This window comes from Triplophysa dalaica, chromosome 1 (assembly GCF_015846415.1).
Source record: "Triplophysa dalaica isolate WHDGS20190420 chromosome 1, ASM1584641v1, whole genome shotgun sequence".
In the NCBI taxonomy this organism is placed as follows: Eukaryota; Metazoa; Chordata; class Actinopteri; order Cypriniformes; family Nemacheilidae; genus Triplophysa; species Triplophysa dalaica.
This window is the reverse complement of record NC_079542.1, coordinates 15,673,646-15,685,844: the sequence shown is the minus strand read 5'-3', so window position 1 is coordinate 15,685,844 and position 12,199 is coordinate 15,673,646. Positions and strand designations below refer to the sequence as shown.

The window sequence follows — 12,199 nt, the reverse complement described above, 5'->3', positions numbered from 1 at the left end:
GTACCCACATCTTCCCCCAGTGTACCCACATCATTCCCCCAGTGTACCCACAGCATGCCCCCAGTGTAGCCACAGCATTCCCACACTTCCCCCAGTGTATCCAGAGCATTCCCCCAGTGTACCCACATCATTCCCCCAGTGTATCCACAGCATTCCCCCAGTGTACCCACATCATTCCCCCAGTGTACCCACATCTTCCCCCAGTGTACCCACATCATTCCCACACTTCCCCCAGTGTTTGCAGGCTGTTAATAAAAGAGATTTGTACTTTATGACACAATGGTGTATTGACTGTTTTCTGTGGATACAGACCGATTTTCCACATGTGTGGACATCTTTTTTTCAAAAAATGCTTCATATTCAAACATAATATTTGGTTATTATATTTACTGGTTCCTCCTTACCCCATATATCTAGAAGAAATATAAAAAGCAAGCCAAACCAAAGCTCGGGTCTTATCAGTTTAAATGTTTTTTTGTAAATTCTTTCGAATATTAACATAACCAAAATGTATCACTATTTTAGGAACTTAATATCATGTGTCTACGTGTAGAAAGGAGCAAAGTCATCCCAAAGAACCGCTGAAGCACCAAAATATGGTTCTATATAGCACTAAAAGTGGTTCACCTATGATTACGAGCGAGACACTTTTAGTGCTATATAGCACTATTTTTTTAGCGTGTTATTCAAAGTTGGATGTAGTATGTCCCAAAAATAAAGTTTTATCCTCAAAATTAACAAAGTGACCTGTACTGTGATACATTGAATTACACTGTAGACTAGAGAAACAATGATGTTTTATATGATGCACTGAACTTGAATATAGCAAAACAAAAGAATAATAAGAATGATTTTTTTATGTAAGGCTGTCCATGTAAGAGAAGAGAAAACACTTCAACCAATTTATTGTTGGGGATGTTTGTATTGTCATTTGTATTCTGGTTTACTTTGCTCTATCTTTAGTTTTACACCAGCACACTTCAGCACGAGTTCAGCGTGGCGTCTCTTTAGCGTCTCAAGTCTCTGCTGCAAGCACTCTGAGGTGTCCACCCTTTCTTCAAAGTCCCGGAGTAGTGTGGTGTTACCAAGCAGACCACATCTCTGTTGCAGCTTAAGGTTGTCTGTACGCAGGTTGTCACGAGCCTGTCGGGTATGTGTCAGCACGTCACGTTTAAGAGCCAGCGATGCATCCGCTTCTGCCAGTTCAGTGCGTTTGGCAATATTCTCTATCTGCACAAAATGCATCTTCTCTTTCATGTGGGTAATGCCCTGAAGTAAAGTGACAAAATAAGTTACAAATTAACTAAACATTTAAAAATAATAGTTTGCAACAGATAACGCTGGGCTATGTGTATCATCTGTATAAAATTTATAAAAATTACAAATTTACTAGCCTATATTATATATCATATTTTGTGTATATATTGTGACATTCATATGCAAAGAAATGAATGAGAAAAAAAATCTCATCATCACTATAAAACTTTTGTGATTTACCTGTACAGAGCAGGCAATCTTATTTTTTAACCTGAGCAGCTCTTCACCACGCTCCTTAAACTTCTCCTTAAATGTCTGATTCTCAGTCTTGAGCTGCTCAAAGTCCATCAGGAGCAAGCCATCAGCCAACTGCTGTTGAGAATGAAACGCAGCCTCCAATTTACAAACTTTATTCTTCAACTTGATGCTATTCAAACGCACACATGCCACTTCATTTTCCTTTTTCTGTTCATCTGCCAGTAGCTGCTCCACCTTTTCTAGTGTTGCCTGCCGGCCCACTTTACCAGTCAGAGCTTTCACAGCAGCTTCATTTTTCAGTAAAGCAAAAGATCGCAGCTCATGTTCAACCTGGTTGAGTTTCTCTTGGCTTTGCTGGCACAGCTCCTCCTCAATACACTGTTGATGGAGATCTAAGCTACGCTGGTTCTGAAATTTCATGTCTTCCATGAGATCCATGTACTTCTGATACTGCTCCTGATCCGAGATGTGTTTTGAGGGTTTTGGATGTTTATCATTACCTGCGTTCCTACTAAGGCATTCTGATATTTTAGTTTGGAGCTGAACATTTTGCTTTGTGAGCTCGTCACTCTCTTCCTGTAGTTCATGTATAACATCCTTATATTCAATATGGTTAACTTCTATCTCTTTCTCAAGCACTAAAGGTTCTTCAGGAGGACTGGACCTTTCTCCATCTGGCATGCAGGGGTCCAGAACTGGTGTTTTGTTCTGTACGTCCTCATCCTCTGCTGTCATGGTGCCCTCTTCTCCGGCAAAATACCTTTCAGATCCCTCAGTCTCACTTATGGCCTCATTTATTAAGGATCCTAACCCAGCTTCCTCCTCTGTTACCACATGTGGTCCTGACTCACTTATGTCTGGTACACTTGCGTCCGATGGTATTATGTCTTTTGTCACGACACCCTCTTGTGGGCCAACTGAATACATCACATCATCTTCAACGGTTTCTGACATATAAGGATGAAAAGTTTCATTTTCTTCCTTTCCATGTTGAACACTCTCTGCTTGAGTAAGACCCTCAAAAGTTTCAATGTTTTCCACCAATATATTATTTTCTGTATTAAGCATTTCTTCATGTTTATTCTCTGCTGAGTCCTCTTCCATTTTGAAAGGTCGAGCAGTTGAAATTTATATAATCCTCAAAACTGTTAAAAAGCTCAAAAATAGCGACGAACATTCGACGAACAACGTCTCTAACGAAGGAGCGCTTGTTTAAACTAGTGCGTGTGTGTTGCCCTGGATACCCACGGCGAGAACCAATCAGAAGCGCTCGCTGTTTATATTTATGAATATGAATGAGACGCAGCTGCGTGACTGGAGATACTGTAGTGCGCATGCCCGGCCCCGCGGCTCTGCTGCTTCCAACAACAAGCGGTAGTAAGCAATATGGCCGACCTGGGGAAGAAGTACTGCGTGAACTGCCTGGCAGATGTTACAAATTTGCGGATTCGCTGTGCCGAATGTCAAGATATTGAACTTTGTCCGGAGTGCTTCTCCGCGGGTGCCGAAATTGGCAACCACAGACGATGGCACAGCTATCAGCAAGTTGACGGAGGGCGCTTCTCGCTCTGGGGTCCCGAGGCTGAGGGAGGATGGACCAGCAGGGAAGAGCAGTCGCTGCTCGATGCCATCGAGCAATATGGATTTGGAAACTGGGTACGGGTTAATATAAATATATATTGTTACAGTTTACTTGAACTTTCTTTTCTTTACGAAACTTACACCGTAATATTGTCATGTTTACTGCACAGTGTAATATAAAGCTTGCAACGATTACCGTGAGGAAACATTTCAATGAAAAATACAATGTAAAAATGTTTTCTCTTGTATAACAGGGAAAGGTGGCTTAGGAATGTTACAGAATGCTAAATATGAACAATTATTAATGTTATTCGTAAAAGCTATGCAAAATTGAGGTCAATATTACCATACGAGTTCCCATAGGAAGAGCAAACTTGAATGACTATCCATTATTACTGTAAAAATGCACTTTCGTTTACTAATGCATATTTGCATTGATTCTGCAAATTTACATTTAATGCAATTTAAATTTGTTTATATAATGCTTTTTACAATTGCAAATAGCGAAACTGATGATTTAAATGAATTAAAATTAGATAATGTGACTTTAGCCTGGATTTCACTGACAGGTTCACATATAAACATTTATATAATACACAAAAATATAAAATATATATTCATGCATTCATTTAATTTTGAGTTTCTGTATTCATTATTATGACCTGTGCTTATTAACAGATTGTTTCTTTATGTTAGGAGGATATGGCTGCTCATGTCGGTGCATCTCGCACCCCTCAGGAGGTCATGGATCATTACGTTAGCATGTACATCCACGGCAATCTTGGCAAAGCCTGTATCCCAGACAGCATCCCAAACCGTGTGACAGACCACACTTGCCCAAGTGGAGGTCCTCTGTCCCCAAGTTTGACCACACCGTTGCCCCCTCTAGACATATCTGTGGCCGAGCAGCAGCAGCTTGGATACATGCCGCTTCGTGATGACTATGAGATTGAATACGACCAGGAGGCGGAGAAACTCATCAGTGGGCTGTCTGTCAACTATGACGATGAAGATATAGAGATTGAGATGAAGCGAGCACATGTTGACATGTATGTGCGGAAGCTGCGTGAACGCCAGCGACGTAAAAACATTGCTCGTGACTACAGTTTAGTACCAGCGTTTCTGGGCAGGGACAAGAAAGAAAAGGAGCGTGAGCGGCCTGGTGGTGCAGGTGGGGTTGGAGGGGCTGGTGGAGTTATTGGATTGGGAGGAGGTGCCACAATCATTCCAACAGGGTCATTGAGCTCCTGTGCAACAGCAACTCCTAAACGTAAAATCACAAAGGAAGAGAAGGAGCAGCGGACTAAACTACGTGCCCTCTGCCAATTCATGCCCCATCGTGAGTTTGAAGAGTTTTTCGATAACATGCACAAGGAGCGCATGCTGCGAGCGAAAGTTCGGGAGCTTCAGCGCTACAGGCGGAACGGCATTACGAGACTCGATGAGTCGGTTGAGTATGAGGCGGCACGCCACAAACGAGAAAAACGGAAAGAAAACAAAAGTGTAACTGGCTCAAAGAGAGGTAGCAGTGTTGGAGGAGGAGCCACAGGGCTTGGAGCAGGGGTCGGAGCTGGAGGCGGAGTTGGTGGAGGTGGAGGAGTCGGTGCCATTAAAGAGGAGGGGAAGGACAGTGAGTTTTCTTCAATCGAAAACTTGCCTGGCTTTGAACTACTGTCAGATCGGGAGAAGGTACTGTGCAATTCAATGAACCTTACTCCCACACGCTATGTGACTGTCAAGACTATCATCATCAAAGACCACCTACAGAAGAGGCAGGGGATACCCTCAAAAAGCCGCCTACCCAGCTACTTGGACAAGGTGTTGAAAAAACGGATTCTTAATTTCCTGTCAGAGAGCGGCTGGATATCCCGAGAAGCCTCCTAACAACACTGTCCAAAGATTTGGCTATAAAAATAATGACTGTAAATATATTTTTCTACTGTTTTTATTACATGTCATGAACACTTGTGGGAACAGAAATACTGTAGGTGCCACACTACTGGATGTGGACATTTGGTCAGTCTAATATATCTTTTCTTTATCTTAGATGTCTTTATAGGAACATAAACCTAATGAAAGTTTGCAAAAATATTTTGATTAACACACAGGTTTCAGCTTACATAGTCAGTATATACAGAGAACTTGTCATACTTTAACACAAAACACATTTCCACATGTTAAAATGCCTTATTTTTTAATGTGGCGTTAATAAACAGCAGAATAAACAGAACTCAGCGGACTTACAAGTTTTACAAATGCACAATACCACAAAATACAGTTAATCCATTAGGAAGAATTGCTATTAAAGTTCAGATCGAACATTTACAAAAGTGACAAATGAATGTTAGACTGTCAAAAGAAAAACATCTTGTTCAACGCAGAATTTTGATATAGGTTGAGGTTTTTTGTATTAAGAAGGAAATTGGGTTTCTTGTTTTGCTTGCCAAAAGTCTTGTTCTTGTTGCGTTCATGTGTTCCAACCTGAGTTTACTTGTTTCAGTTTGAAATATATTCTGTTGTGGGCTTGTGAGACACATGAAGCATGTTTGATAATATGTTCTAAATGTCTGATGTTCATGCTTGTTTTTTGAAGTTGACCTTTGTAAGGTTATGTTACTATAGCTTTTTACTGAGCATGTTTCAGAAGCTCAAGATAAATGCCACATTCCCAAGACTATACAAATTATAAGTTTCATGTCTGCATAGTCTGCACACTCCTGTTTCAAAAAAGGGTAATGATATTTTAATTTTTTTGGAAATTGTAATGGATAAAGTTGGCCTAAATTCAACATATGCAATACCAAAAAAACTGAGATTGCAATTTTTTTTCACACTTTGTAATGTTATTGTTTGTTGCCTGGCTATGTCTACCCCAATTGTTTTTACATAGTTTAATTTTTTTTAAATATATTAAGAGTGATCAGAATAAATTGTTTTTTTGCCATTTTTACTTAAAACAAATATTGGTTGCCATTCCTATCATCTGATTGTATAATTTTTTTCTTTAGATATTGAGTAAGTCTGTTAAACCATCCATCACATTTCCTAATAATATTTTTACAATATTTTGTGCCTTGAGGCATATATGCCCCGTTTTATTATTTAATTCGCTTTAAAAATATATTTTATTTGAATATTGCATTGCTCCACTTTACAAACCATATTATGTGTTGATTTTCAAGTGCCCGTTTGATCCTGTGGCTTTTTTCTAATTCCTGTTAGACGTTAATCATAAACAACCATGTATTGGGACAGAAACTGATCAGTCAACGACTTCATAGTCTTTTGGTGATGAACATGACTATAACTTTTCCATAGACATAAATAATAACGTAGGTGTGGGGACACCTACTTGGAATAATGAAACTGAGGGGCCAACATAGTGGGACTCTTTTTTGTTTTCTTCTACCTTTTTTGTGCTTCATCCCTGTTAAGTTGTAAGAAATTTTTGAAAGGCTTATGGTAGGTACAATTACTTTCCATGTTTTTCATGGTTATGAAATTGGATCACAAGTCACAAAAATTCTTCAGCCATCCCTAAAATGTAAGAGTTTGGTCAAGCATACGCATGATTTATTGAGGAATGAGGATAAATATTTCACTTTTGTTTCGATGTTCATGCAAAGCATTGTGCTATTTCAGAATGTAATTATTTTTCTAAAGTAACTGAAAATGTGAGCGGGGAATCTACACTGAAAATGTTCTTAGCGTCTCACCGTTACCTTAAGTACATTTTTATAGTTTTTTAGAGCCAGTGTGACATTTTAAAATGACAAGAGACCCTTTTTCTTGGTTGTGGCATGTGTTCAAATGTTCTCTTGTAAAATTGTATTTTGGGAAGATTATATTTGTTGAATATGTGAAAATATGTATTTTGCTGCATATGTCATGTTCTCCCATACTTTGTATTAAAGTGTTCAAATATTAATCATTTTGTCAATAGTTTTCGATTAAAATCGTTTCCAGTCATCTAGAAATGCAATTTCTGCACCCCAGGTGGTTCAATGAATACTCCCTGCCTGCCACTGGTCAAGAATACAGCTGTAAACCAAAAATATTTGGTTAAACCAGTGTCACATGTTTAAACAATGCCACATTATTTAAAGTAGGAAAAATCTAACTAAGAATAGCTTATAATTTTCTCTGCACATTAAGCAGAAATAGTAAAAAGCAATTGTTGTTTATTAAATTGTAAAAATCATATTTGTTTATTAAAGAAGTACAACTGTTAAAATCAACAGCAACTGGTAAATCACATTGCTAAGGTTTGAAATTGGTCAAATAGTGGCTGCAGCTGAAAAGAGGTACAAGCTTTATTTGACACTGACAAAGTTGTCTGTCTGTCTGACAGAAAAATTACCTTAAAATTGAATGTAATAGTTTACTAAATACTTCACAACCAGTATTTAAAATGACATACCACTTATTCACTCATTCCATTCCTGTAATGTTTCCAAAAAAACTGCCAACTTTGGACTGTCTCCATAGATGACAGGATACATGGTGGCACTGAACCATCAGTGGTCTTCATTACAACAGGGGAATTTATTTTTTCAGCAAACAGGTATACACAGCTTAATAAGCTGCAGTGTTTTGGGTGCATATTTGACCACATACACTTATCTCTTAAAATATGTATTTTTATATATTCATAATTAACACAAGTTAGTTGCAAGTATATTGGATTTTGCCTCTCAGAGGCCCCATAACAAAAGAAAAAAAGTAGGACTTAAACCAGCTAACAAGAGCTGATCTGTCACCAAGGAATAAACTCATCAACCATAGTGTATACAACCAGTTAAGGGGCTTTAACCACACCCACCAGAGCTGGCCGGAGTGTGCGGCCATGCAGCTTGTAGCCCACCTTGGTAACTATGGCTATGGTACCTGGCACCTTGCCCTCCACAGGTGCGTGAAAGACCGCCTCATGCTCATAAGGATCAAATTTCTGACCATCAGGGTTCAGCTTTACTAGTCCATGCTTGTTGAAGACTTTTTGAATCTGAACTTCAGTCATTACAAGGCCATCATACAGGTTTTTCAGATGAGGATTAGCAGCGGTTAATTCTTCTTTCGGTACACTTTCTGTTGCCTTCTCCAAAATGTCAGCCACCTCCAAGAGATCTTTGCAGAAACCCTGAATTCCTGAGAAAAGAGGAGAAAACCATTGAGAAAACTGGACTACATTTTTAGTTTTAAATGTTTCAATAGGCCTAAATTTTGTTGTATTTAAGCAATATGATACTAAACGCTATGCTATATTGTAAATTTAATGACAGCTTAATTCAGCTAAAGTAAAGCAGATGGTTACATCCTCTTCATCAGTATGAATACGTTTACAATAGGACTGCTTGATATGTCAAAAAATTATCAAGATATTTTGGCCAATAGAGATCCCGATTATTTAACAAGATTACTTATTAACTTTTAAAACTACATAAAAAATAAATAACTTTGCTTTAAAACTGTGAATTCAACTGAAAAAGCTTGTTTAAAGCTTACCAAATAGTTTAGAATCCTCAACCATCTTCTTACTCCTCTGCCTTATGTTCTCAGTATCTGCTAGTGCACGCTTGTATTTATCCTGCAGTAAACAATAAAAATACATGCAAGAACCAGATCAGACAGACAATAAGGCAAAGGAAAACAGAAAACCACAATAAAACATACAAGGTCTTTCAAGTTAAAATTATGCATGTAAAGGATCATTTTTTAAATGACCTTGGCGCTTCCACTTAAAGCACGGCCTTTTGTTTAAACACATATGTGATTAAAAATGGTTAACAGTGTCCATGGGGTGCCTGGGGAAATTAAAAAGGAAAACTTGCAGTGAGGGAAGAATTCAATGTCAGGCTGTGCAAGGGATGTCTCTGTATGTGGGGGGGGGGCATTTCAACACTTTTATACAATGCAACTTTATAAACTGTAATACCGTGACATCCTTTAGCTGTTCTTCCAGCTGTGCCTTTTCTTCTGTTAGGGCTTTCTCTGTTGCATTGAGATCCGGCTTGTGAGCACCATTATCTTCTTCAGAACCAGTCCCTGAACTCTTCTGTTGGGCTGCGGTGCAAAGGAGGCGTGGTGTAGCCCTGAGGACCATAAGACATAAGACTATCAATAAAACACAGGGATAATGCTAGGAATCAATGTACAATAAAAGGTGTTGTGTTTGCTGCTGTCACCTTAACTGCATGAGAGGTTAGCAAGACCTTACATTTTTTAAAATATGATTTAATTATAGTTTAAATAGTATTTGGATGCACCAATAAATATAGATTGACCGATGACGATAACCTATTGTTCTTGTACATCGGAAGCCGATAACCGATATACTGGCCAATATACAGTATCTTAATATTTATATAAAATTCCCCAAGACTGAAACAAAAGGCAAAAAGTGGACAACTGCTTTTATTTGAAAACATTCATTGCGGAAAACTAGGTAACCATTAGTTATCCCCCCTGAAAATCATGCACAAAGCCTACTTTAACCTAGTTCATGATTCTTTAACTTTCAAACTTTTCTGGTATATTTAATGAAAAATGATAGATGTTCTTCCAGAAAAACGTCTCAATAGCCACATGTCTAACAGGTCTCAAGACAGAAGAATTCACACAGCAGTCTGATTCAAACAATATGCTTATGATCCTATAATTTACACATTCATAAATACTGTATCTACACACTGTACCTAAATCAGCAATGTTTTGATTATAGAAGTAAGTGAATGATCACGACAGAACGACACTACTGTACTGTAACTGCGAGCAGCATGCAGATTCAGTAGTTTAATCAGAGGAAATGATTTATCGGCTTTAATATATCGGCATACATTTTATTATCGATACCGATATGGCCGATAATTGATCGTGCATCCCTAAAATATTGTGTAATTACAAATTATGTGAGTAAACCTGGTTAATAAGCAGTCCACTCTTCTATAAGATCCAACAGTAACGTTATATCATGACAGTAGCACGTGCTAAAACTTGCTCAAGCTTCTACACATTTTAAAGATATTAACCAAAAACGTAATTCCAAATATCTCTGAATGCTTTAATACTGAAACCCATAATGGCAGTATGTATGCAAAACATATTTATTGTAAAAAGACTAATTACACCTGAAGGGTATATAAACTAACGTATGAGGATTAGAGAGAAGGCAAGCTTATGTAAAACCTGTTTTCAAAAGAACACGCAAATAACCAAACTCAGTTTAACAAATGTAACGTTATCTATAAAGAAACGTTAGTGTCACAAAAGCTGTAATCAAATGTGTAATTTGTGGGCCCTTCGAAATTAGCACGAATCATTCATTCGACGGCTAAAACCACAACAAAAACATTATTAATTGTCATAAATCAACATATCAACCCAAGCATAGAACCTACCTTACAAGTGTTGGGGATGCTAATACATAATAACTCTGTCTGACCGCACGTACACACCAGTTCGCCATCTTCACTGACAATGTCCACGGGTGCAACACAACTGCGCGGAGAGGTGATACATCAGCCAATGAACGCCTCTGATCTTACACCATCATCTGAAACCACCAATCCGGCTGTGACTTACACTAGCGTCGTTCTGTAGTTTGGTTGAGAGGAAGGTTGAAACATCGCACACGTGACAAGGATTGCGTGTATCCTTTGCCAAGTGAAGGTTATCACAATTTTCTTACTCAACCACACTGTGACTTACATCATTCGAAAGTAAAAATTCAGGCACATACGCACGCACAATTAACACGCACGTTAATTTAAAACACTTCGCCAATTTACTTTATTTACTAAGTTTTAATTGTATCCGTTGCTTCATATTACGAAATGTGACCGTGTAAACTCAAGGGATGCTGAAACGATCTAAACCTCAATTGGATCTTACGAAAGACATGACGTAAGGGTGACCATATGAGCCATGACGTATGCAAATGTGACTCCCGGAAGAAATGAAGCTGTGTCCCAATTCGGGGGCTGCAACATTCTAAGGTCAAGGATTTATAAACGAGGACTTGTTCTTCAAAGCACCGCAGCCTCAAAAGTCCAAAAAATGAAGTGAAATGAGAAGGTCTAGCCTCGCAGACTCAAGAGGATTTCCTAATTGCAGCAGGACTACATAGCAGATTTTTTAAACAAATACAGAGCCAGAAAAATGATATTTTATTTTAGAGAATATGACACGTTTATGTACATTTAAACAGCCCAACAGTATATTAAATTAACCAACCGTAGAAATTTAAAACACAATAAATAATGCATCAATAATGTTAATTAACAACATCACCTATACAATTAAAACACTGAAATTGACCTTTTTGTGAATTACATACTTTTATTTAACTAAAATTAACTAAATGATTATTTAAAAATGTCAAGCCGTTACAGGCCTAAGCTGTGAAGGATACAGTCCATCCATCATTAAAACCTTGCTGAAATAAGGTCGCATTTTGGGGCTGCATTTGAAGCAACCTTTGAATCAGGACTGCCTTAATATTTAGGTCTTAACAGGTCTTAAAATGCAGCCTTCAAAGAACGCAGCCCCCGAATTGGGACACAGCCATGGTCACCCTAGTTTAAGGTAGACATGAAAGAGGTTGCCAAGTAAACTTTGTCTGGTCCTTAATAAGGTAGCCCTGATCATTACGTTTCCTTGTTTAGCCAGACGATACTTACGTGTGTAATGGAAATTCTTAGAAAAGCAAAGCCATCAGAGGATAATTGCGGGTTATTTATTTTTGTCCATTTATTTTGTTTAGTTAGCACAAATTAAAGTGACTTGTCACCGACTTTCTCTAAAGTTCTAAGCACGACAGATGAGAACAATTATAGTCTTTCAATTCAGGCCAGTATAGTTTACCTTAAAAATGTACTCACCCTCTTGTCATTACAAACTCTAATGAAATTCTTCTGCAGAACACAAAAGATGATATTCAGAAAAATCTTGGTAACAGAAAAATGATGGTCCCATTCACTTGGATTGGTTTTCTGTCCACACAATAAATATTGATGGGGACCAACGATTTTTGCTTACCAACATTTTTCAAAATGTCTTCTGTGTTTTGCAGAAGAGAGAAAGTTTGTCATTTGGACAGTAGGCTAGG

At 38.1% G+C, this 12,199-nt stretch overlaps 3 protein-coding genes across 3 annotated transcripts; 1 reads left to right on the top strand and 2 right to left on the bottom strand.

Annotated features, from left to right (window-relative positions):
- Window positions 1–426: 426 nt before the first annotated feature.
- ccdc96 (coiled-coil domain containing 96) lies at window positions 427–2,758 on the bottom strand. Its single transcript, XM_056749539.1, has 2 exons — window positions 1,498–2,758; window positions 427–1,269 (listed from the first exon to the last, which is right to left on the bottom strand). Exons 1-2 carry the CDS (start codon window positions 2,617–2,619, stop codon window positions 928–930), a joined length of 1,464 nt encoding a protein of 487 aa, XP_056605517.1. The 5' UTR covers window positions 2,620–2,758; the 3' UTR covers window positions 427–927.
- Window positions 2,759–2,787: 29 nt separating this feature from the next.
- Window positions 2,788–6,993, top strand: tada2b (transcriptional adaptor 2B). The gene is made up of 2 exons (XM_056749540.1): window positions 2,788–3,171; window positions 3,793–6,993. Exons 1-2 carry the CDS (start codon window positions 2,902–2,904, stop codon window positions 4,978–4,980), a joined length of 1,458 nt encoding a protein of 485 aa, XP_056605518.1. The 5' UTR covers window positions 2,788–2,901; the 3' UTR covers window positions 4,981–6,993.
- A 398-nt stretch (window positions 6,994–7,391) lies between these two features.
- Window positions 7,392–10,642, bottom strand: grpel1 (GrpE-like 1, mitochondrial). Its single transcript, XM_056749541.1, has 4 exons — window positions 10,491–10,642; window positions 9,029–9,185; window positions 8,599–8,680; window positions 7,392–8,241 (listed from the first exon to the last, which is right to left on the bottom strand). The coding sequence occupies exons 1-4, from the start codon at window positions 10,556–10,558 to the stop codon at window positions 7,895–7,897; spliced, it is 654 nt and encodes a 217-aa protein (XP_056605519.1). The 5' UTR covers window positions 10,559–10,642; the 3' UTR covers window positions 7,392–7,894.
- Between the last annotated feature and the right edge of the window lie 1,557 nt (window positions 10,643–12,199).